This window comes from Kwoniella botswanensis, chromosome 1, assembly GCF_036426115.1.
Source record: "Kwoniella botswanensis chromosome 1, complete sequence".
NCBI classification, from domain to species: domain Eukaryota; kingdom Fungi; phylum Basidiomycota; class Tremellomycetes; order Tremellales; family Cryptococcaceae; genus Kwoniella; species Kwoniella botswanensis.
In genome coordinates, this window is record NC_088599.1 from 3,616,834 (window position 1) to 3,641,732 (window position 24,899).

General features: G+C 45.4%; 8 protein-coding genes across 8 annotated transcripts; 6 read left to right on the forward strand and 2 right to left on the reverse strand.

The window, feature by feature from the left end:
- Nucleotides 1-1,651: 1,651 nt before the first annotated feature.
- L199_001379 (uncharacterized protein) lies at nt 1,652-2,200 on the forward strand (the record flags this gene model as incomplete). Its single annotated transcript, XM_064887134.1, has 1 exon — nt 1,652-2,200. The coding sequence occupies one exon, from the start codon at nt 1,652-1,654 to the stop codon at nt 2,198-2,200; it is 549 nt and encodes a 182-aa protein (XP_064743206.1).
- A 780-nt stretch (nt 2,201-2,980) lies between these two features.
- On the forward strand, nt 2,981-4,078 carry L199_001380 (uncharacterized protein; the record flags this gene model as incomplete). Its single annotated transcript, XM_064887135.1, has 1 exon — nt 2,981-4,078. The coding sequence occupies one exon, from the start codon at nt 2,981-2,983 to the stop codon at nt 4,076-4,078; it is 1,098 nt and encodes a 365-aa protein (XP_064743207.1).
- A 723-nt stretch (nt 4,079-4,801) lies between these two features.
- On the forward strand, nt 4,802-5,939 carry L199_001381 (uncharacterized protein; the record flags this gene model as incomplete). The annotated part of the gene is made up of 2 exons (XM_064887136.1): nt 4,802-5,220; nt 5,372-5,939. 2 exons carry the CDS (start codon nt 4,802-4,804, stop codon nt 5,937-5,939), a joined length of 987 nt encoding a protein of 328 aa, XP_064743208.1.
- Nucleotides 5,940-6,629: 690 nt separating this feature from the next.
- Nucleotides 6,630-8,592, reverse strand: L199_001382 (phosphoglycerate dehydrogenase; the record flags this gene model as incomplete). Its single annotated transcript, XM_064887137.1, has 4 exons — nt 6,630-7,673; nt 7,753-7,875; nt 7,950-8,256; nt 8,528-8,592. 4 exons carry the CDS (start codon nt 8,590-8,592, stop codon nt 6,630-6,632), a joined length of 1,539 nt encoding a protein of 512 aa, XP_064743209.1.
- A 681-nt stretch (nt 8,593-9,273) lies between these two features.
- L199_001383 (uncharacterized protein) lies at nt 9,274-11,161 on the forward strand (the record flags this gene model as incomplete). Its single annotated transcript, XM_064887138.1, has 5 exons — nt 9,274-9,641; nt 9,710-10,253; nt 10,326-10,646; nt 10,716-10,896; nt 10,983-11,161. The coding sequence occupies 5 exons, from the start codon at nt 9,274-9,276 to the stop codon at nt 11,159-11,161; spliced, it is 1,593 nt and encodes a 530-aa protein (XP_064743210.1).
- A 429-nt stretch (nt 11,162-11,590) lies between these two features.
- On the forward strand, nt 11,591-15,937 carry L199_001384 (uncharacterized protein; the record flags this gene model as incomplete). Its single annotated transcript, XM_064887139.1, has 21 exons — nt 11,591-11,639; nt 11,708-11,757; nt 11,828-11,863; nt 11,950-12,432; nt 12,627-12,756; nt 12,812-12,886; nt 12,944-13,240; nt 13,302-13,363; nt 13,426-13,533; nt 13,598-13,690; nt 13,755-14,015; nt 14,079-14,250; nt 14,313-14,376; nt 14,438-14,499; nt 14,560-14,655; nt 14,723-14,955; nt 15,044-15,135; nt 15,195-15,376; nt 15,446-15,513; nt 15,585-15,624; nt 15,687-15,937. 21 exons carry the CDS (start codon nt 11,591-11,593, stop codon nt 15,935-15,937), a joined length of 2,904 nt encoding a protein of 967 aa, XP_064743211.1.
- Nucleotides 15,938-16,330: 393 nt separating this feature from the next.
- On the forward strand, nt 16,331-18,346 carry L199_001385 (uncharacterized protein; the record flags this gene model as incomplete). Its single annotated transcript, XM_064887140.1, has 9 exons — nt 16,331-16,788; nt 16,841-16,937; nt 16,999-17,047; nt 17,121-17,495; nt 17,585-17,647; nt 17,713-17,931; nt 17,995-18,069; nt 18,126-18,199; nt 18,275-18,346. 9 exons carry the CDS (start codon nt 16,331-16,333, stop codon nt 18,344-18,346), a joined length of 1,482 nt encoding a protein of 493 aa, XP_064743212.1.
- A 239-nt stretch (nt 18,347-18,585) lies between these two features.
- On the reverse strand, nt 18,586-24,737 carry L199_001386 (uncharacterized protein; the record flags this gene model as incomplete). Its single annotated transcript, XM_064887141.1, has 15 exons — nt 18,586-18,911; nt 18,977-19,062; nt 19,125-19,517; nt 19,573-19,648; nt 19,703-19,760; nt 19,823-19,903; nt 19,970-22,625; nt 22,764-23,099; nt 23,165-23,427; nt 23,517-23,906; nt 23,966-24,100; nt 24,158-24,276; nt 24,351-24,411; nt 24,522-24,596; nt 24,735-24,737. The coding sequence occupies 15 exons, from the start codon at nt 24,735-24,737 to the stop codon at nt 18,586-18,588; spliced, it is 5,058 nt and encodes a 1,685-aa protein (XP_064743213.1).
- Between the last annotated feature and the right edge of the window lie 162 nt (nt 24,738-24,899).

A 24,899-nucleotide genomic window follows, 5' to 3' on the forward strand; every position in this document is an offset into this window, starting at 1 on the left:
GGGAAAAAGGAAGAAAACCAAATTGTCGAGGTCCACCCAGAGGAGTTATAAGGAGACCTGCGAGGTGAATGGAATACGCAAATCGACTCGGCGAGATCTGTCCGGTCCAAGAAAGTAGATAACAAGCATCTGACCAACGATGGAAAGGTTAGAGCGAAAACAGAAGTCGAAAACGGGGTCTCCGTACGGCACTGCCGACGATGATGGAAGTCAAATTTTCACTAGCTAGGTTGAAACATATGGTTGCTTCATGATGGTTCAGCCTGGTAGAACATGTAATACACGCGAGCATTTTTTTTTCCAGCTAAGCGAGGTTAGGGCCCAGTGACGTGTCTTAAGGACATTCTCCCCCGCGAATAGGATTTTCGCCCGGGATGCATGGCAAGATAGATATTGTCTTGGCGAAAAGCTCGTTTGTGTGAGTTGAGAGAAGGAGGGACATTTGGAAGTCTCTTATTGAGATGAAGCAACAATGAATTGATGGGATGCGGCTACGAAGATCGATGACGATCGTTGGAGACAACTGGCCAAAGGATGTTTGCAATTTGCAGGGTAAACAAACCACGTGGCACTCCCACGTGCCTACCCATAACTACTGATCTCTTCTGTTGCGGCATTGCCGGGTTCAGGCGCTATCTGCGTCCTACGTTTTGCCAGAGCCCTAGTCCGAGAGCTGCGAATGAGATCAGACAGGTAGCGAAGCTACATCTCTACTATCGATGGTGAAGCAGCTGCCAAAAACCGCAAAGAAAACAAAGGTGGCACTCCTTTTTACCAAAGTTGGGAGGATGCTGGATGACCCCCTTTGTTCCGCTCTTCTGACAATCTCACTCGATATAACGTATATACTGTCCCATCACCCATCTAACGCGTCACAAGTATCATTCGACTGGTATTTTCTGTTGGAACTATGAACATAGCTATAGAATCCCATACCTAGAATACAAACGACCCCAAAATGGACCCCAACTCATCTGAAAGAGCTTCCTCCTATCGGACTCTCTTGCCTTGTGGACAATCTACAAGCCCTGAACATCGATCATCCTTGACCTGGCAGAGATGTCCAGACCCCGGGTACCATGAGATGACAATCATGACTCGAAAATGTCAACGATGCTCTCAATCAGGTACAAAACAATCATGTTTAGTGAAATTACGGAACACCAATAAGGGCGAAATCTCTGTCGGGCGCGCTGATTGTCGTGAACGTCATAGCGGGTGCATTATGGCTTCCAGGTCGAGAGAATGGCTAGACAACTATAACCTCACCGGAGAGAAGGACTGGAAACCAACTGCTTCTTCTGCTGTCCGTGCGATCACTGCCACTGCATCAAGGTCAAGCCAGGGGGGTTTTAGATGGCAAAACGGCCTTCGCGGAGGCAAGGTAGCTGAATGCCCATTCAAATGCTCTTGCTGTGAACCTAAAGGTCTCAAATGCACTGTCTCCCAACGAAGAAAAAAGGAACAAATCGTTTCTAGTAGTTGCTCTAATTGCAGAGACAATAACCTCTCAAAGTGCGAATTCAATCAAAGATTTATTGTAGATCTTGAGAAATATCAACTGACCGGATTTAAAGCTTGCGAAATGTCGCAGTACATCTCAAACCCTAGTCAATCTGTTCATTCTCCTACAGCCGGCCTAATGCCGATGATGCAAGGTCTGGAAAGCGCCATGCCGCGACCCGAAGGTGATTTTACGTTTGATAACAATGAAGATGCGCTGCAGGATCTGGACGACGGATTTTGGAATTATCTCGACCAGCACCCACTCAGCCCCCCTCGGGAAAGAGTCCCAGGAGAATTTGGTATTCCTGGTGGCGATTCTTCGGGCGGCGTTACAGAGACTGCAGCTGGGAGCCATCAGAGACCGGTGTGGGATAAAATGCGGAACATTCTTTACGACTTAGCAGAAGACGAGTCAGGTCCTTCGATAGTTCAAGAATCTAGTTCCCCAAAAGCCAACGTCCCCGAGTGCGCCAATAGATCCGATTGGACGACTATGCAAAATCTGCTTTATGATTTGGAGCAAAAGCCAACAAACTTGACCCGGCCGTCAATACATGACTCATCCATAGAGAGCAGTACGTCTGTTGCGGTCCCTGCTGTATCCCCAGAAAAGGTCAATAGTCCGCAAAAGGTTGAAGTTGACAATCGCCCAGTATGGGAAGCTATGGGTAATATCTTGAGGAACCTGAAATAAGCTGAGGGAACCACCTGTGGTCAAAGCTGACGGAGTATTAACAAGTAAGACCAACGGATTGCAGGATTTGATGATATAAGACAAAGGCTATGCATCCTTTATGCATGTCCATACCGAGCGCTGATGCCATGATGTCACTTTCAACAAATGATCACGAGCGCAGGTTCAAGCTGGGCAGCTCGATGAAGGGAGAGCTGTGATGTCAAGTCGACTTAAACGTGTTTGGACAGTTTGATCTCCTGTGTTCTCCTGAGCTACGATACACATCTTGATCATCCTTTGAGCAAGAGCGACATTGAAAGCCCGACAGATTCGGTCACCATCAGAGATAAGACCTCAACCTGTCTATGTATATCGTCCAACGATATGCGCTCACTTGGCAGCAATCATACCATATCCTCAAGCTTTCTAGTTTCCAGTGGCTTTCGGTCTACTGTACTCTTCACTCCTGCTAATCCGGTGATACCGTCATTCATGCCGTGTACGATGTCTGAAAAAAGTCAATACCTACCAACAAGCGAAGTAAGTGCCTAGGTATCGATAGCTCTCTGTTTCCGAATTGCCGAGGCAAGGTTGGGTTCAGGAACACCCACTGACACTCTTTGCAAGCAGCAGGCGAGTCAAGTAAACAGTGCAACACTGTCTGGAGTAGTCACTCCCTTCCAACTGCATGACCAGGTGGAGATGTCGCGCCAAGCACCTGTGGAGCACAACCCTGTCTCACATGCGAGCACGGCAGTACCTGACATCGTCCCGACTGATAACTTTAACTTCAATATCATGGGACCTCCCGGTGGTCTCATCAACACGACATCTTCTTTAACGCCTGATATGGGACAACTGGAGACCGACTTTGATTACCTCACTTCCCCCGCCCTCACTGGTGGGGGATATGGTCTGAACCTCGATCCATACCAACCTTTCTCTCATCCACATTCACCTTCAGCGTATAGCGCTTTTTCAGGTTCATCTAAGAGAAGACGAACAGGTCTTGATGGCTGGTTTACACCTTTATCACCTAGAGGATTGGCTTTACAAACTGTTCAAACAACCTTGATCACATTCAAGGATCATCATGCAGCCGAGCCGCTGAGGAGAGGTCCGATCGCCCTAGCAGTCCAACGTCTGGAATCTGGCCTTGATGCTGATACGATCAATATAATCAAGTCTATCATTGATGACATGAAAGAAGATCAAGCTGTCTCCGATGATAGGAGCGTCCTCTGGATGTGCAATGAGACTATCAAAGCGTTAAACACTTTGGAGAAAGATTTCACGTTTGATATTGACAATGGCTCTGGTCGTGATCATCAAGGTTCCCCCATTGGGAAAGGTGGGAAACGTTCACATCCTGATAATTTCCCAGCAATATCGACGGTCACTGAGCCGTCTGCCGATACGGTTACTTCAGATGAAGATTCAGTGGAAATGGCACCCCCCGCTCGACGATCCGGAAATGAGGCTGCAGGGCCGAAATCATGCAATAGTTGTACCGAATCGAACACGAAATGTACGACTTTCGTGAGCACAAGGGTAGATGGTAGTGTCTACTATGCCAAGTGTGGAGAATGCCACGAGCGCAGATCAAAGTGTTCCCTGGCGACTAGAGAACACCTTCAGCCATACAAGGGCGATATGACCTTGATTGAAGATTTCATTGAAAGGGTCAAGTCCACAAGAGCCAGGAGGGTGTACGAATCCCCTAAGGAGAAGGAACAGGCAAGAGAGGGGTATCTGACCAGCAGGTCAAAGACGGCCAGACCCGAAGAAGCAGCAACGGCGGCGAACACAGTGACGGCCACGAAAGACAGCGTGATTGAACTGACGTCTGGGAGGGATGCGTTTGGTCAGTCACTCCGACGTAGAAATAGATCCTGACCAGTTGATTAAGATATCCGTACAACTTCCTATATAAATCTAATTATGTTCATTTGGGTTTGCGAATGTCGTCTACACATACATGTCAATGCATTGACAAGGTGCAGTACAGTCGGGAACAGTGTTATTCAATGAGTTATGTCTCTGTATTCTAGCCTCATGGCAGCAATCGTTCCTGATCTTCCAACTTGTACCTATTACCCTCATTGTACTGTATATATATATATATATTCTGTTTACAAGATCTGATAGTTATACATAAACGATTTACTTGCTTATCCGTCCACCTTCACCTAACCGACGTCTTCTCTGGGTCTCGGGCTTTCTAAACAGTCGCTATATAGTAGATCTTGAGGATACTATGAAAACTGACGGCGATGTCACCCTCATGCATCGCGTACTCTGCGCTGGGTCGGTTCTGTCTGGTCTTATGGGTGGGATGGAAGTAGACAATAGAGAATCAATTCAATGTTAGAGGCAATGTGCCAACGTCAGACTGCCACAAATCCTATGAAGAGTGCCTGATTAGTAGTGTAGCTTCGTCACATGGAAGCTAAGCTAGCCGTTAGTTGTCTGTCTTTCTATCTTATTGTTGATATTCCTCCTACATCTAACTACTTGAAAGCATCAAACACTTCCATCCCGCTTTAACCTCAACCTCACCATAATTCTTTTCCAGTGAACCGAAACATCACCCCGACCGAGCTATCCAACATACGCACGATGCCCCCGCGTCGATCATCACGTACCTCCCTTTCCTCCCCGACAGGCGCCGATGATATATCCTACCTCACCTTGGCTGAAGTTCGAGATCGTCTGAATAGGAATAACGCACTACTTTCTTCCCCACTATTCGCAACTCCACAAGTAGGAGCAGCTGGACCAAGTAGTGATCCGGTGAAGGATAAACTTTTGTTGGCTAGGGAAGCCCTGTTAGCTAGGGAACAGGAATTGATGTTGGGTAATATGCATTTAGTAGATCAAGATTCCCACCAGCAACAACCGCAGATATATAATGGATCGCCTACCAAGTCACCTACGCTGGGTCTGGTGGGAGGGGGGAATGGGAGGAGTGGCAAAGCTAGGGTGCTGAATAGGATAAGGGAAGGGGAAAGCAATTTGGCAAAGAACGGGTTGATCTTGTGAGTGTTTGCTGTCCTATTGATTATGAGTGAAGCGCAGATGAGAGATTTGGAAGAGTCATTGAACGAAAGTAAATCAAGAAAGAAGGAGATCATAACCGAAATATGAATCGTGCAAAGCTAACTTCCATTCCAATTATTTCAATACTAGACCTATCGACCAAACTCTCCATCTCGGTCAAAGGGATTATCACAATGCGACAGCCCTATCCCTCTCACACCTATCCCTCAATCCAACAAGATCTTCTTCTCCAAAACCACGTTCGGCTCGTCCCAAAGTATCTCATCCATCAAACTTGTATGACAATGGTCCAGTAGGTGGTGAAGATGAGATCACCAGGGCGAATAGATTGGCACGTATAAATGCTTTTATGTCTTATAAAGCTTCTTCTTCCGATTCGGAAGATGGCGACGATGACTATGACCAAGATGATGATGAGGAATTGGAAGGCATGGAAGGGATAGATAAAGAAGAATATATAAATAAGTTGATACGATCTCAATCCCAACCGGAAGAGAAAAACTTCCCATTGACGGGTAATGCCTCTGGAGGATATGATGGGAATGGCCAACCGTTACATAACGATGATAAGCTGTTGGATGACCTGGGAGAAGAAGTTGATGTATATGGAGAAGATGATGAGGATTTCTTAGAAGGGAATGAAGAGTACGCGAATGGTGCGGGTCAGGGAAGTATGGCGGCTGGACCGGGAAGGTAGAAGAACGATGAGCTATATATATATATTCTCTAGCGGAGAGCTCTATATCCCTGTATGATAGGTTGAAAGATCCGGTACTTCCAAAGGTCTATGCTGTGCTGCGCTAGGCAAGGAGATACGACATCTTGCATATATAGATATATCAGGCGATTGTACAACATTTCGGTTACACCATATACATTGCATTGTACATATGAATGGAATTCATGAGACAAATTGTGATTGCGATTTCTACCATTTGCACGATCACTCGTCAATAATACACTTACAACATTTTCCGTATACAGTCATACCAAGAGCTTGCCCATGATTCTCTCCGGAGGTTCGCCAAGAGAAGGAAACATACACAGTCAAATGTCAAGCAGTAAATAGCAAATGCATCAGGATGAACTGATCATATCCAGTAAGAGCAGTAAATATGATATGTAGTATGTAATATGTGTGGAATCTTATGTGGTAGAAGGATGAGCTACACCATGTGACAAAAATTGAAATTCAACGGTTCACATCTCGTCCTTGACTTTTCTTTTCTTCTGATATCTTCTCTCTCGCCATTATGTTCTATTTCTCCTTCTCGTTTACAGCGACTATGCATCCACTTAATCTGTATAAGAGTTAGACATTGGGTGAATCAGCAACACGCCCTCTTATAAGTTTACGCATATGCGCTTGTATCTGAGAGAATCCTGATCACTCACAAAGCAACCTAGTCAAGATATTCGCTCTAGTATTCTTGATACCATTATAAATACCTTCAACTTCCTCTTGACCCACACCCGAAATATCCGCCATCAGGTACGCGATATCACCCTTGGAATCCGAGAATTGCTTTTCGATGTTGTGATCGGCCAAAATATTGTTGATCTGCTTCAACACACCAGGTTCATTCCTGTGCACATGACACACTCGAATGTGCCTCTCGTCATTCGTTGTGATTGCTCTCAAATCAACTTCGGGGAAATTGACAGATCCCAAACTTGTACCATAGGTCAAATACCTATATAGGGCATTGGATACTTCTGATCCAATCGCACGTTGAGCTTCCTCGGTCGATCCTCCAATATGCGGTGTCATAATCAAGTTCGCACAATTCCTCAATCTAGGGATGAAGTCTCCCAGAGTCTCGTTAAATCCAGGTCCATTTGATCCAGGTTCTTTGGGGAACACGTCAACAGCAGCTCCGGCAAGATGTTTGGATTCTAGTGCTTGAGCTAAGGCAGGTAGGTCGACAACTTTTCCTCGGGCGTTGTTAATGAAGAATGAACCGGTTTTCATCTGGTTGAATTGAGCTTCACCAATCATGTTGATCGTATCGGGAATTTCAGGGACATGAAGTGTGACGAAATCCGCTTTGGACAACAAATCATCTAAGGAATCCACTTGTCTTGCTGTACCCAATGGCATAATTGGGATAACATCGTAGTAGATGACCTGCATACCGAAAGATTCGGCCAAGACGGATAATTGAGATCCGATATGTCCATATCCAACTATACCTAATGTCTTTCCTCGGATCTCCCAACAGTTCTTGGAAAGCTTGTTCCAGATACCTGCTCGCATTTCGTGGGTCCTATCGACAATCTGTCTGGACAAAGCGATGATTTCGGAAATCACTAATTCGGCGACAGATCGGGAGTTGGCATAAGGAGAGTTGAAGACTGCAATACCTCTTCGAGCGGCGTGTTCGAGGTCAACTTGGTTGGTACCGATACAGAAACAACCGATGACAAGAAGCTGAAATGTGGATATACACGATCAGCTAGATCCACCAACCAAAACCCTGAAGTTGCCAAGCGATGAACACAACACGTACCTGAGGATTGGCGTCGATAACCTTTTGGGTGATCTTGGTCTTGGATCTGATACCGATAGCTTGATACTGGGATAATTTCGAAATGAGCTCTTCTTCCGACCAAGCTTTGGTGACGTGATCAACCTATGAATTGTTCCATGGTCAGTCGAATCGTGATTCGGTAGATACACATCAGGAATTAAGAAATGAGCACTCACCTCGAAGCCTTGGTCCTTCAAGAACTGAGCCGCATCCAAATTGATATTTTCCAATAACAAGACCTTGGTTTTACCTTGTCTCTTTTCAGGTTCTTCCTCGAGGGGATAAGTGACAGGTAAGAAAGCTGTCAACTGTCTAGCCATACCGTGGAAGACCGATCCGACTGAACCTGATCCTCCTCTCACATGGCTGGACATAGATGGGGAGGTGGAGAATGATCCGCTCAGGCCTGTAGCCGCAGCAGGAGGAGATTGAGCGCCGAATGAGGTTGTGGGGATACCTCGGGTGTTGGTTGGGATTGGGATGCTGCAAGGGTGTGAAGAGGGTGTCAGCATGTTGAGTGGATCGAAAGAAGGTGTAGTAACAACGAGAGTGGAACAAAGTGAGATGGTATGACGAGTATATATAAGACAGGGCAGCCCCTCAACCCCACAGATCCAAAGGATATCTGAGTGTTTAAAAGTCGAAAACCATGCCACGTTGACTACCATCACCATCACCATCACCATCACCATCACCATCGCAGACCATGTGCCGCCGTGGTTCCCGAGAAGGCGTGATGGGTCTTGGTACTCACAAGTTGGGAGGATCAGAAGCTGACACAGAGGTTCTTCGACCTGGGACAGGTACCGAGGAGGACATGGTGTGATGGTGAATGTGGAGGAAAGGGCCGGGTCGAGGTGTAAAGTGGGGAAAGAATTATCGATGTTACGCTGATCTACAGCGTTTTTCAGTGGTTGTTGGGTAGATCGAAAGGAGCAGAGAGGGGATGAGTAATGATGTTTTATACTCGATAGGTGATGAATGACGAGTAACAGGTTTGAGTCGATATTGTTGATCGTTGAAATTCGGAAATTACAAGAATCACGACAGAGTGGATGATGCTTGCTCCTCTCTGAAATAATTCGTATTTCATCCTAAAAAAAAAAAACCCCGAACATGCATAAGACGAATCTCAATCTTCGGGATCAAACACACATCATCCATCGACTCGGATCTGAGCTGGCCACGTGCACGTGGCGGAACAGGTCTGTGAATATTTCTGCTCTGTATTTATTCGTATTTTGTGCTTGAGCAATATTTCTGGATTCTTGCGAGTGGAGGTGAGGTTGATCAAGAGAAGTTTATTGATGGTGTTCTGAAGGTGACAACTGACGTAGCAAGCAGACCCATCATATAGTATAGTATATCAGTAACACGAGCAGCGACAGAACGGCCTAGCGATACCATAACAGAGATCAACTTCAGGGGACCAGCTTTGGATAGGGAAGAGCTTTATCGAATCACCCAATCATCCTTCTCCATCCCTCCCTAACACCCATCATGGACTTCCTCCCTTTGCCATCCCTGCCCTCCGCCCCTCGTCAGATATCATCCGTTAACCCACACTCAAGACATTTCCACTCCTTCCGTCATCCCCTCTTCATCAAGCATCCCTCTTCAATCACCCATATACACTTCAACCCTGCCAAACCACACCGATATGCCATCACATCCTCAACGAGGGTGTTGATATACGCACCTAGGACTGGTAAAGTTGTCAAGACCATATCGAGGTTCAAGGATACAGCCAGATCAGGTGAATTCAGGAAAGATGGGAAACTGTTGGTAGCTGGTGATGATGAAGGTCAGATTCAGGTGTTTGACGTGAATTCAAGAGCAGTGCTGAGGACGATGAAGGGGCATAATCAGTGAGTGGACTGTTGAACCACATGACTTTGTCCTATAATAGCTTGTTAAACTACTTGATCTTTTACAGACCAGTCCGAGTGACTCATTTCTCACCTCATCTCCCACAAATCATCTCCGCCTCGGACGACACCACCGTAAAATTATGGGATTTATCCACTCAAACATGTCTGAACACCCTCGACTCTCATACGGATTATGTCCGATCGGCTATATTTCACCCTACAAACCCGTCTTTGATGCTGTCTGGTTCGTACGATTCGACCATACGATTACACGATTGTAGATTGCCCGAAGAGAGCAGTAATGTGATTACCATGAGACACGGTGGAAGTCCCGTAGAAGATATATTGATGTTCCCCTCTGGAGGGATTGGCGTATCTGTCGGTGGACCCATATTGAGATTATGGGATTTATCAATGGCAAGCAATAATAAATGTATTAGAGCGTTATCGAACCATCAGAAAACCATCACTTGTCTATCATTTGACGGAGAGAAGAAAAGGGTTTTGACTGGAAGTTTGGATACGATGGTCAAAGTTTATGATACGGAGGATTGGAAGGTCGTTCATACGATGAGGTACCCTGCGCCAGTTTTGAGTCTGGCTGTTTCGGTGAATATTCGAGTCCGACTTCCAAGTGCACAGGTAAACCATGCTGATACTGTTTTGTGTCATATTGCATAGCCCGACGATACTCACATAGCAGCAGGTCTGACAGATGGTACCCTCTCAGTGCGTCGACGTGACCCCAAAGCATCTGAAATAACCGAAGACACTACATCAAAGAACCTGTCCATCGTAGGTGGATCGTACGAGTACTTCGCAGATATGGAACAAATCTTTGGCAAAGGTTATCTGAAAGCTAAGAAATCGGAATTACCTCCTGCAAAAGGTGATGTGGATGAATATAGAGTTGAGACCAGACGGAAGCGGAGATTGAAAGAATTTGATAGGTATTTGAAGGGATTCAAATATCAAGCTGCATTGGATGCTGGAACGAAAAAGGTGAGTAGTGAGAAGTTGTCCTTGGAGGAGTATTCGATGCTAACATGATATCCCTTTCTCGTGGGTCAGACCGTCAAACCAACAACTACCTTCGCACTGATACAGGAACTCATACATCGTGATGCCCTACGAGTCGCTCTCAGTGGAAGGGACGATGTATCGTTAGAACCTATATTATCGTTCTTGTTGCGGTACGTTACCGATCCGAGGTTTGGTGAGATGGCTTCGGAAGTGGTAGGAGTGATATTAGGTGAGTACTTCATCCCACCGTCCAGATATCATCTGTCATCGTATCGATAAAGCAGCTGAACGCGTGACCTGCATCACTTCGTATAGACCTCTACACGCCCATACTCGGCCAATCACCTATCCTGGATGAGATGTTACTGAGACTACAAACCCGTATAGAGAGGGAGCTGAACTTCCAGAAAGAGTTGCTGAAGTTGAAAGGTGGATTGGATATGACGCTGAGCCAGGCTGCTATGAGCAGGGTGATAGATACTGCATCAGTCTAGTGTGATGAAGTACCTGCATGTATTTTTATCGCATACATATATATATATACGATGCTCTATGAGAGGGTGATGTTACCTCCACCACGCGATCAGGAGAGTGGGCTGGGATGGGATCGCGTCAACCAACATTATATTGATTTCCGATTCCACTATTTCACCATTCTTACTCTCACATATACATTATCTTCCTCATATCCTTCATCCGTGCTGAGCTCTCAGGGACTCTTGACCAGCTCACATCACTCTTGTTTGAGGCCAAAACTGTCGCACACTATAGTCGACATCGATCAACAGAATCACCAAGATAATTAGCTGTCGCTACCTTTCCTCTCAGCAATTGTAGTCAACATGGTGGGTGATGTCTTCCAGCTATCACTGAATCTCAAATCTGAGAGGGTACACAGCTGATTCACTCTGAGACAGCCTCCAATGTATGGCTCCGAGTCTACCTCCGCCCCTAGGCCAGTCTTCGAGATGGGTGGGTACAGCTAGTTTTACAATGTTGAATACGAATAGCTGATCAGCTGATGATTGACTGTGGAATAGACAAAGAGGCGGAGGACAGGTTTTGCAGATTCGTAGAGAGGATGCCTCCTGTGAGTTTGTCAACCCTAACATCTTGTTACAGACTGTCAATGCTGATTGCACGTATGTACGGTGCGATAGAAAATGGACGGTATGGTCAGACTATTCGATCGAGGGGTGAGTGAAAGATATATTCCTCTTTCACTAGGCACTAGGAAGTAAAGAAGCGAGGATGGAATCAGCGATACTGATCCTATTCTTAGGACTACTTCTCAGCCCATGGATCAGACGCTATCTACATAGCCAACGAAGTATTCAAAACGACCAATGTCCTGAAATACCTCGGTACACCTAAACCCTCCAATTCAACTTCTTCCTCCTCCAATTCGTTCGCTAAAGGTTTACCATCCGTTACAATCTCTACATCACTCACCAAACAATTCCTAAGAGAGGCATTGACGATCAAACAGATGCGTATCGAGATATACTCACCTGAAGAGAAAATACCGGGAAGGAAAGATAACACGAGATGGACACTGAGTAAATCAGGTTCACCGGGGAACCTCATCCAACTTGAAGATTTACTGTTCAACGATCAGAGTCTTTCATCTTCAAGTGTTATCATGTCATTAAAGCTTCAAGTGAAGGAACAGTCCAAGATCATCGGGATTGCTTATATAGATAATTCAGAGCGGTTGTTGGGTGTAGGGGAATTTGTGGAGAATGATAGTTTTGGTAATACCGAGGTGAGTGATGGTTCCAGAATAGTTTCTCTGATTGATTTTGTCGCGATCACCGTCTGTTTTCGCTAGCTATCTCTCTTTATCCGTCTTACTTCCATTTCATTTCTTGAATTGACTTGCTCGGGAGTCTATGAAACACGCAATCACCTCTTTCATGTCTGTTGAAGGATAGCTACTAACGCTTCGATACCTCATAGTCTCTCCTCATCCAGCTTGGCGTCAAGGAATGTATCATGCAGTCAGACGATAAGAAGACAGATCATGATCTGAGCAAGTTGAAGACGCTGGTGGAAAGATGCGGAGTGATTGTCACTGAACGACGAGCCGGTGAGTGCAGCTGCCTCTATCAATGACATTGAGCTAATATTTCCTGACTCCACAGCCGATTACCAAGCTCGAAACGTTGAACAAGATCTCAACAGGTTGCTACACGAATCGTGTGCTGGTGTTGCACTTCGTGAGCTCGTAAACAGTTGTAGCTTCTTGCGTCAGCTAACCTTTATGTATTTTCTAGCCGAGTTCGATACGAAAATAGCTATGTCATCAGCAGCAGCACTCCTCATCTACCTCAACCTGCTCCAAGACAAGACCGCGCACGGTCAATACCGATTGCACAAACATGATTTATCACAATATATGAAACTCGACGCATCAGCATTGAAGGCACTGAACTTGATGCCTCAACCGAACGAAACTGGTGGTAGCAAGAACATGAGTCTGTATGGGCTTTTAGATCGATGCAAGACGAGTCAAGGGAAGAGATTATTAGCTAGATGGTTGAAACAGCCTTTGGTAAACCTTCATGAGATTGGTCAGTTGCTATATCGACGTACGACCGGCAGCAAAGCTGACATATCTCATTACTTTAACAGTACAACGTCAGAATATAGTAGAAGCGTTCGTTGATGATTCGAATACTCGTTTGTCGATACAGGTTAGGATTCTTCCGCGATAAAAACAAATAAAAACAAACTTTAAGCTGATGTGCCATTGCAGGATAAATACCTCAAAGTGATGCCAGATTTCCATCGGATCTCGAAAAAATTCCATCGACGAGTAGCGAGCTTGGAGGAGGTAGTCAGAGTTTATCAAGCTGTGGCATTGGTAAGCTATTCTTGTCCACCTATCGAGCTGAGGATCGAGAAAGCTCAGTTGTTTCGTGATTTAGTTGCCCAAACTCATCAACACTTTGACCGGTATCGAGACTACCAATCCCGCAGCTAAGGATCTGATAGAGCAAATATACCTCAAGCCTCTCCAGGTGAGCCTGTCTTCTTGTAATTCGACGTTGTATACAGACTCACTCATGATGAGATGTCTTATAGGAACACTCGTCGCATCTCGAGAATTACATTCAGATGGTAGAAGATACGATTGATCTGGATGAATTGAAGAACCATAATATCATGCTTCGCCCAGAGTTTGACGAAAATCTACAGCAGTTCAGGGCCCAGCTTCTGCAAATACGGGATCAGCTCGACGAAGAGCATGTGCGAGTAGGTCGGGATCTGGGTTTGGATATTGAGAAAAAATTGCATTTGGAGAATCACCAGGTCTACAAATACTCCTTTAGGGTTACCAAAGCTGTAAGTTGCCCCGTATACTCAGTATGATGAATCCCAACTGAACATCGAATGACGGCGAAATAGGAAGCTGGAACCCTCAGAGGGAAAAAGGGATATACGGAATTAGCTACTCAGAAATCGGGAACGATCTTCAATACGCGACATCTCAAGGAATTGAGCGAAGCGTATTTCGACTTGCAGGGTAAGTACGAAAAGACCCAGAGACATCTAGTCAAAGAGGTAGTTGGTATTGCAGGTATGTCAGCTGTTTCTTGGGGATGAGTAGGCCCAAGCTGATGTATTGATACATTCGGATAGCTTCGTATACGCCCATACTGGAGATCTTGGATAATCTGATTGCTGCTATTGATGTGACTATAAGGTAAATACCGAGATTCTCTATCACATGCTGCACAGCACGACTGATAATACCAATGTTATAGTTTCGCTCATGTCTCGGCCAATGCTCCCATACCATATGTTAAGCCCATTTTGACAGAAAAAGGTGAGATTTGCTGTGCTATCTATCTCATCGATGCAGCCCTATCTCACAGCTTTTGCATAGGAACTGGCGATGTTTTACTACAAAATGCTCGACATCCTTGTCTGGAAGTGCAAGATGATGTGACTTTTATTCCTAATGACCATGAGATGCGAAAGAGTGAGTAAATGCATGTCAGCTGAGGAAAACATGTCCACTTGTCCAACTGACCATCCGGAACTTGCAGACTCTTCTGAATTCATCATACTCACTGGACCAAATATGGGTGGTAAATCGACGTATATCCGACAAATCGGCGTTATAGCCTTGTTGGCCCAGATAGGATGTTTTGTGCCCGCGGATCAAGCTCAATTACCGATTTTTGATTGTATACTCGCGAGAGTCGGGGCGGGTGATAGTCAGTTGAAAGGTGTCTCGACGTTTATGGCTGAAATGCTGGAAACCGCTACTATCCTCAAGGTATGTCTTCCTCGTGTCTATTCAGCTAGCCTTTGCTTGAATGTGTTCAAGCTTGAAAGCTGAAGCTGGTGATTAATGTTTATCGTAGTCCGCTACGAAGGATTCGTTGATTATTATAGACGAACTGGGAAGAGGTACTTCCACTTATGATGGGTTCGGTTTAGCCTGGGCTATCAGCGAGTAAGCTTGTTTGTGCACATAAATTGTCCTGATAAAGCTTATGCTCGATCTTGCCATAGGCATATTGCATCTCAGATAAGATGCTTCTGTCTCTTCGCGACTCATTTCCACGAATTGACGACCCTCGACCAATCTCTACCTCATGTCAAGAACTTGCATGTCGAGGCTCTCGTGACTGACAAGACGGACAGAGATGGGAAACAAGACAGGAATATCACGCTGCTCTACCAGGTCAAAGAAGGTCAGTCAGCTCTGAATCTGAGAATGTCGTAATGAGATGAGCTGATATCTGAATGGGATGCCGTTTTAGGTGTCTGCGATCAGAGTTTCGGTATTCATGTTGCGGAGTTGGCTAATTTCCCTGAGAGTGTAGTGAGGGTGAGTGATCAACCAAGTTTATGGAGTTCAACTTTGCTCCGTTAGCTGACTGGTATCAATGCACAACGCAGGTCGCGAAGAGAAAAGCAGAGGAACTAGAAGATTTCGGTGGTGAGTCAACGGGACGATGCTCGGCGAAGTCTGCCAAGCTGACGTGTGATATACAATCATAGGCGAAGATACCAACGAATCCTTGACGAAATATACAAAAGAAGAGACAGATCAGGGTACTTCTCTGGTAAAAGATTTCCTGGAAACTTGGAAATCACGTACTGGCCAGAGTGAGAATGCCAATGGAGGAGACGAAGAAACTATGGGCCTGTCAGATGATGATTTATTGGCTGAGCTAAAGCAGACCGCGGAAGAGTTCAAAGAGAAATTCGAGAGTAATCCTTGGACATGTGGGGTTATGAGTACTTTCTAGTCTGATTTTTCGAGTATGTTGTATATAGAATTGAAATAAGAAGAGAATCCATGCGCCATACCATCAGTCTTTCATGCATTTTGAGTGTGAGCGTGTGAGTTGTCAGTATGAAGATCGGAATACCCGGATCAAAGGACGATGCGGGTGAAGTTCAGGCACCATCAAATGATTCACGTGATGGTTAAATTTCCGAACGACCCGTTTTTATGTGGACTGAGGGGTAGGGTACATACCTCGACTCGATGTGCAAAGAGAAGAACTTCATATATAGATATATATTGTGTTATCCCCACCTGGTAGTCTTTGTACTTGCTGATAAGCCGTTGAGCAAACCCCCTTGTGTATCTTGTAAATACCAACTTGTGAAGAGGAAAAGGAGCTCGAGTAATTATCATGTCCCCTTCTTCAACTTCAGCTGCTGGGGATATCGAATTAGCAGCTATATCAATCCAAAACCCCCCTGTTCAACCAGAATCTACCAATCCATTTGCTACACCTTCGGCATCTCAGACATTTGACTTTCCCGTCTCCTCCTCATCATCGTCCGATCCAAGATCGTCGACTACTCAACCCGCGTCGTCCCACCAATCTGTAAACGAACCCGAAGAAGAACGGGAAGCGATCAACCCCACTGAAGCTCTCCCTCCCGTAGATTCAGGACGACAGGCCTGGCTCTTCTTAATCGCAGCGACATATATAGAATTGATCATATGGGGTTTACCATTTTCCATCGGTGTTTTGCATGTGTACTGGACCAACACGTTGTTTAAAGGTCAGGGTGAATCGACGATCACTCTCGCCGCGACGCTTCAAACGGGTTTGAGTTATATGACTGTAGCTGTATCTGGACCGTGAGTTGTTGTATCTGTATGAAAAGAACGATGTTGATATTGTGATCGGTAGGATATTCACTACTTTCCCAAGATATACAAAGACACTTCAATTGGTAGGGTTGATGATGGCTTCTATTTCCATGATAGCCAGTGCGTTTGTGACCAAAGTGGGTGAACTCGAAATCTACTGATATATTGAGCTGACTAAATCTGCTCTCTGTGTTGTAGCCATGGCATCTTATCGTGACTATCGGTGTGTTCTACCCTATGGCTAGTGGTAAGTCCAATCAATCCCTATATCACTTCTCTAGTCTCAAACTCAAGTAACACCTCTGATACTCTCACCGCAGCTACCTACTTCCCATGTGCGACCTGGATATTCGAATGGTTCCATGCCCGACGTGGTTTTGCCTCAGGTGTGATGTACTCCGGTACAGGCCTAGGTGGATTCGTATTTCCATTTTTGATGCAAGGTCTATTGGGTAGATTCGGTTATAAGACCGCTATGATCTCTTTGGGGTTGGGATACGCTATCACCGGCAATATAGCTTTATTGGCTATCAAACGACGTATTCCTCTATCAAGGTATGATCAAAACTCGATGACACCCAGGAGAAGACCCAGAGTAGATTGGTCGTTTATACGGAGAAGTGCGCTTTATCTGGCTATCTCAACTATTGGTTTGACTAGTATGGGTAACTTCATCCCTAGTTTGTGGTTGCCTTGTGAGTGTGAATTCACGATTAATACTACTGAAACTTGACGAGACAAATCGTATGCGGAAGTGTGTGAGCTAACGCATGAGCGACAACAGCATTTGTCGATGAAATCGGGATGACCAAACCTAATGGAACAGTCCTAATTGCTATTCTAAACGGTAAGTTCTCCTCCATCTCCAAAACGTACTCAACATGCTGATCAAGCTGATTGTATCTTGCGTAGCCGCTTCTGTTCCTGGAAATGCATTGCTCGGATACCTGTCAGATCGATTACCCCTAAAATGGACAGTCTTGATATCCTGCTTGGGCAGCGCACTCTCCTGTGCCTTCTTATGGGGATTCGGAACCAATAGTGGCGTCTTGGTGTCCTTCGCTGTCACTTTCGGTCTGTTGGGGTTAAGCTTTACCACACTCTGGACGAAGATGGTCGGTGCTGTGTCGAGTGAGTATATACCTTTCTCCGATGAATACGTCAATAGCTGATATGGTTTCATGCAACTTGTAGGAGATGACCCTGTAGTCACCGGTTTGACGTATTCCATATTCGCTTTTATGAGGGGCGTAGGGAATATGAGTTCTGGTGAGTTCACCCACTCTCTCTCAATTCCAAAGCCACTGACTTATGGTATGATTCAGGTCCAATTTCTGATCAATTACTGAAAGTTGGAGTATTGAGAGGTGCGACGGGTGCTTATGGGTTTCACAACTATGTGAGTCTCTCCCTTATGGATTGACACTATCTCGTTCTGCGCGAAGTGGCTAATGTGAGGCATGCGTGTACGTAGGGTATCTTGTTGATATATACTGCAGTGACGATCTTGAGTGGAGGAGTCACAGGTCTGATGCTCAAAGAATAAAGAATTGATGCTTGCGCAATATGTTGGCTTTTCAAGAATACCATAATACGGATGTGTGGGATGTATTTAACATGCTATAACCTTAAAAGGCGAAGCTGAATATGCTGACTTGTTTCGATCGTACCCACCAATCGCGCATAGGCGCTATACTTGACATGTTAGCCAAATAATGCATACAAAGAGATTACGGAATATATGATATATTTACGAGATAAGTCTAAGCCCTGTCTACTTTCTACTTATACGGTCATGCCCATCTCTTCACCTATCAACTCCAAACATCTCCTCGCCAATTGTCCCGCACTGACTTCTATCAGATTTCCACAATCACCCGCATTCACCTGTTGTTCCTCATCTTCATGTCCTTCTTCTCCTTCTTCGGGCGGTGGTTGGGCTTCCTCTTGGGATTCGCGAGGCGGTAAGCCGAACAGTTGGGAATGCTCAGAGGGGAAGATCCACATCGATGGAGTATGGGGTAAGAAGCTGAATTGTAACAATAAGGGGTAGAAGTGGAATAAGTGGGATCGGGAGGATGTCTCGTATATCGCTGAGAGCGTTTCTGAGGCTGGATGCATTGTTAATACGACATAAGCTACTATGACACAAGTAGGTGTGATTCCGGCAGCTTACCTTGATTATCTGACATGAGACTGCCCTCATACACTCGAATAGTAGCGAGATGTCTGAGTACGAACAATATCTCATCTTCGCGTACACTACCGTGACCCACACAGATCAGTCGATCTCCGCGTGAAGCCAGGAGAAAATATCGACTTACCGACCGAAAGGAAGGTTTCCTCTCAGTTTCTTATCGTTCAACCATCTATTCAAGCTCTCTCCAAATCTTTTCATCAAAGCAGGTACGGCCAATCCTGCGACTCTCTTCTGCTTTTGGGGATCGCCTTCCTTCTTAGTCGATAGTGACACAAGTAAATCTAATGCCCAATACCTCAGCTCCTCTTGTGACTCGGGTATACCCGGCGCAGTGGTTCCTCCGTTTACTCGAACATCGTAATGATACAATACAGATGCCTTGCGCAGACCGTCAGAAAGCTGCACGATGATCCGATCTGGTATCCGTGGATCACCTAGTCGAGGCAGAATGACGGTTCGTAAATGGGTTAGATGGGCTATTACGAATGTCTCGTCGTCGGCTGAAATGTCTTCAGAACTGATTATACGCCATCAGATCAGCTAACTCGTCCTTGTTGGCTCAGTAGACATACCTATCCGCCAGTAACATCCCACTGAAAATCTCCATTATCTGAGACCAAATAGCCTCGAAGCGTTGCAACGATATTTCTGGGAGCATAGATCAGCTTGGAGGTATGACGGGAATGAGATAGCTGAACTCACTCTCTGTGTCAAGAGTAGCCATCACTATATCCAGAACAGCTACGAATGTAGTCATAGCCTGACCACTCAATCATCAGCTTAAGTGATTCAACAGATAATGGTATAGAGGTGTCAGCTCACAGTCTTCCATAAAGGGGGGTCATCACCAAATTTATTAGCAGGCGGACAATCATATCTCAATTTGATCGGTATTGAGTATGCCTAATAGACATTCCCACTCATCAGCTCGATGTGCTTCTGACTAAAAGTGTTAGAGATCTCACTTACACCTAGTACATTTTCAATCGTTCCATCTTCATAAATCTCCTTTCCTTCCCCTTTCCCCTTTGTGCTATTCTGATTTTCACCTAGTATATCAACGATCTTAGGCATCGACCATTTCGTCAATCCCACATAGGTCAATTTCACCCCGGTTCCTGTCCCAGTCGCGCTTGACGGTTCACCCGCGCTAAAATACGCCAAAGATGCAAACTCAGCTAAATCATTCAATCTTTGACTTATTGAAAACTCCTGTGAATTAGATATCAAAGTCGAGATGGACGATTGTAAGGGTGATAACGTATCGATATCAGGTCGATAATCTGTTGATCTCGTATATGTCATAATTGATCTCAAAATATTCGATAATTCATTTGATTTTGGTGATCTCGATGAGGAGGATGATAATGAGAATTGATCATGTAATCGTGATCCGACTTTCACTAGATTCATCAAGTTATCTTGTGAATACGAGTTCTCACTTTCCGTAAACCTCGTTCCGATATCTAAGAATGTCTTCCAGGTGTCTTCCACGATTAGATCCCTATTCTCACCAAGAACTTCGCCATCGCTAGATTTGAGTGCTATCAATACTCTTTCTAGAGCTTTCAATCCCGCTGTGGCACAATTTCTAGGTTCAACTTCCCAAGCTGTCTTCACCCTATCTAAGAATTTCTTCAATATTTCTTGGAAAGTCGACAATCTATTAATCTGGGTTAAGAAATTACCGAATATATTCCCAATGGAGGTTAAAGCCAATATTGAAGACTCGTCACCTTCGGTAGAATCCATTAATGGGTGGATCACTTGTTCGAATACGTTTTGCCATAAATTCGGAGATAAATTTGACCCGTATAATTCAATACATCTAAATAGAGTTTGCATCGCACTGTTCCTCACTTCCAGTCTCGGATCTTTACTCAGTTCTAGTAATTCAGTCAAGAGGTATAACCACAATTCGTTGGGGTCATCTTGAAGTTGAGTTTGAACCGCATCAGATACAGTCCATAGCAACCCTATAGCGGCGAGAGTGATATTGACATCGTCAATCTGTTGACCGAAATGACCCAAACAGGTTATACAACCTTTCATTGCTTCCTTGTCTAGTGACGATAAGAAGTCCGTACAGATCAATTGCAGTGACGGGAAAGCTATCCTGACCAAATTGGCGTTTCCTTTAGAATGCATCATCGACGGTCGACGGAATTCGGATACAGGTGAAATAGGAGTTTCGGGTGGTTGTGGGTTATTGAATGGGAAGGAGAGTATTTCTTTATCCTTATCTTGACATATCGAATCCAGCATTCCGAAAATTGTTGACCAGCCTACAGACAATGAATGACCGGATGATTCCAGTATCTGATTCAAGGTCTGATATCCTGCTGAACGCACTTCGTAATCGGTTGAGATGGTGTTACTGACTGGGTGGACGTCTACCTGTTTCACCAGAACGTCGAAGACCTGATGTTGAATGCGATCTTCTTTACCTATCCTGACAGCCGCCAGAAGCAATTCACCGAGTGCATCGGAAGCTTGAGTACGTATTGTCGCGGGGGCAGTGAGATGCCTTGCAACAGCCAGCAGATGCTGAGTGACCACTGACCACCCTACCTCTGGTTCTTGCGTTATTATTCGATTCAAATTCAGCGTTGATACCACCCTGAGTTTAGTCAGACTGAATGACCGTTCACCCGACTTGATACTGTGCGATATGTTTATCCCACTTGTCCTTCTCCGCTGTGGATCCTGGGAAGGCGATAGTGCCAGATTAGGTGTTGAAGGGGCTGAATAGTCGCCGATATCCGATGACATGGGGTTTGAAGCATTCATACCGATCATCTCGGAGCTGAGCTGACAAAGAGCAGTCACGAAAGTCGTAAAAGCTTCATCCGGTAGATCCCTTGATGAGTCGAATAAAGCATTGATTAAAAGTTGTATGGACTCCGGATCGAGATCTTGTAAGATGTCTGGTTTATTCTCGCTCATTTCTCCAGATGGCCGAGGTGTACCGGGTGACATGGGATTACTAGGTGAGCCACCAGGTACCGTCGGTCTCCTGCCCATGGAAGGCTTCCGAGCAGCAAGGAGGAAATTCGCATTCTGCAATATCTCCAGGACATCATGCCACGCTTTGCCCAATGAAGGTCCAAGTACTCGAGCTGTGTTTACTGTACTTCGTAGACAAGCTAGATTTCGTTCCGACAAGCTAGGGGGACCTGAAGGACCGCCTACACCGAGAGCTGAAAAGCCAAGAGCGTCGGCGGATATCACACTGGGATTACGAGGTGGATTTGGGTTTTCCATATAAGATTGCATGGCTGAGACGACTGGAGGAGGTACTGCGTATTTTCCTAGAATACTGAGGAATGCGTCTCGGGGCGTCTTCAGGTCCAGCAACCCACAACCGACCGCGAAGTCTTGTAGAGCTGTTAAGACCTCGGCGAATAGCTGATCAGAGAGGTTGGTGCCCATAGCGTACGATAGAGCTGCGAGTAAGGCAGGCCAAGCGGAAGAAGCCATAGCCTTTATAGGTTCGATAGGTGTAGCGGCGCTGGCTACAGAGGTGTAGATGCCGTTGGCAATGGCGTTAAGGGATTGCAGGGCGAGCAAGTAGATGTAAGTCTCTGGAACAAGGGGTGCTTCCGCTTTGTCATGCTGTTCGATCCTGCGGGGCAGACAAGCATCGATCAGCACCGATCACAGTATGCTCCCAGGACCAGTCGGATGTATGAGAGACAAAAATATGGTGGCAAGAAATCTATTGCAACTGAAATCGTATGAAGTCAGATGCAGCTATACTCACAATCTCAACTTCACCCCAGAAGCAGCACTCAAACCCCCGCCTTGACCACCCATCATCGCATTCATCGTATTCACTCCAGCGGTCGCAGCGGAACTGACCATACCGATACCTAGGTCTAGATAGCTCGCATGGGGATTGGTGCCGGGACTGGTAGGGTCCGTGTGGGGTACACCAATGCCATGCATCTGAGTTCCTATCCCTAGTAACACTGGCTTCTCATTGATTAGGCGGGATAACGAAGTGACTATTTTGTTGTATAATTTGGAAGAAGTAGAGGTTTTGACGGAGTCGTAGTGTGCGTAGATATTTAGAAGGAGTGTTGTATCACCGCATAGTCTAGATACATACTCAGTCAGCCTGAGTTCATTAGCTGATCTTTGGTAATGAAGCCAAATGCTCACCCTCTTATGATTTCCAAAGCTAATACCCTCAACCACCCATGATGTATGTCTCTCTCGTGAGATTCATGCTCGCCCATACCCATCTTGATCAACGTCGTCAAGTAAACTTCCACCTGCTCGGGCAATTGATCGGTGAATGATTTGATGAGGAGGAAGATCAATCTGCAGATTCGCAGTGCTATAGGGAAAGATGGTTTTTCGGATAGCAGTTTGAGCAATAAGGGGTCAAGAGAATATTGAAGTAAGAATAGGAGTTCCGGTTGCTACTCGATATCACAGTAAGCATGAAATCCAGTCAAGTAAGTCTGATGATATGACAGGGACTAGTTGAAGAGAAATAAGCTGGACTAACCTTCTTAACGGATTCCTCATAACCACTCAGGATACTCTCTATCAATTCCAACCCAAACGTCTTATTCAGATTATGCAGTTTCAATAAACTTGGTTTCACCTCTTTCTCGCTGTTTCCCCACAAATGTATCCCACCACCGCCCCCTGCTGAAGCAGTCAAGAGACAAAGATCCGAGAAAATGTTATAAGCGTCATGAGCGGATGGCGGAATAGATAATTCCGTTACTGGATCCGTAGGTAAGGTCAAGGGGATGGGCGGTGTATCAGAAGAAGGAAGAGGTGAAGATAGTCGATCGAATATCAGCATCACTGCTTGACGGAGCGTAGCTGCTGCTGTTGAGGATACGACTGATACTCGGGATTCTTGCAGTTTGAAGCATAGTAAGAGAGCCTGGGGCCGTGAACTGGTCCATCAGCATGGCTGCATATGAGACCAAAGATGTCACTCACGTTGCCCAACACTTCATCATGAACATCTTGATTATACGTCAAGATCGATAAGAGAGTTTGCAGAATTTTCAGCTGAATATCTACAGCCTGGTTGGATACGCTTGACAACGTCTGAAGGACATCAGGAAGATTGCTCTATATATGATCGTCAGTGATGTCTGTCCATACCTCTCGAGACACACGAAGACTTACTGTTGGCACACCACCTAACGCTACCAATCTCTGTAAAGCCGCTATGCTAATTCCTATCACTTTAGCTATTTTGGTCTTGCATCCTTTCGTTATCGGTTCCAACAGTACGTCTGCGTGCTCTGTCATTAATTACATTAGATCAGCGTGTATCTCAGTCAGAGATAGGTCATATGAGCTGTGAGGATGAACTCACCTTGAAGCTTTTCTCTAGGTATTGCACCTCCCTTCAAGAGTTCCAGAGCAGCTTCACTTGCCTGTGAGAGGATATGACAAGGTGTCAGCCGGAGCAAGGCCCATCGGATAGGGCACCAAATGAAAAGGACAATCTAAATGTCTCTGCACCGTCGCTGATAAGTGCACTTACGTCTTTCACATCTGGATTCCGTCGTTTTGTCTCAACTATCAAAGCTTGAAGCTCCGATACGAGGAGGTTGTGGTCCTGTGTGAGGGAAAGAGTTTGTGAGCCTTGACAGTAGAAAAGCAGAGGAGAGAGGAGACGATGGAATTAGAGAAGCTTTGATTTCCATTTGGAATAACCTCCGTTGAGTCTAGTCCAAGTGTGATTAGAATGACATACCATCTGGGCCTGATCACAGTTGAGGAAATACCATACAAGGTCAAGCTGTTATACCTTCCTTCCTTCCTTCCTTCCGTCCTTGTCGTCCTTATCGGTCCTATCAAGCGGGAGTCTTTGGTGTCTATTGACTTGCAATTGCGTATGAGCCTGATGGTATGTATGCGA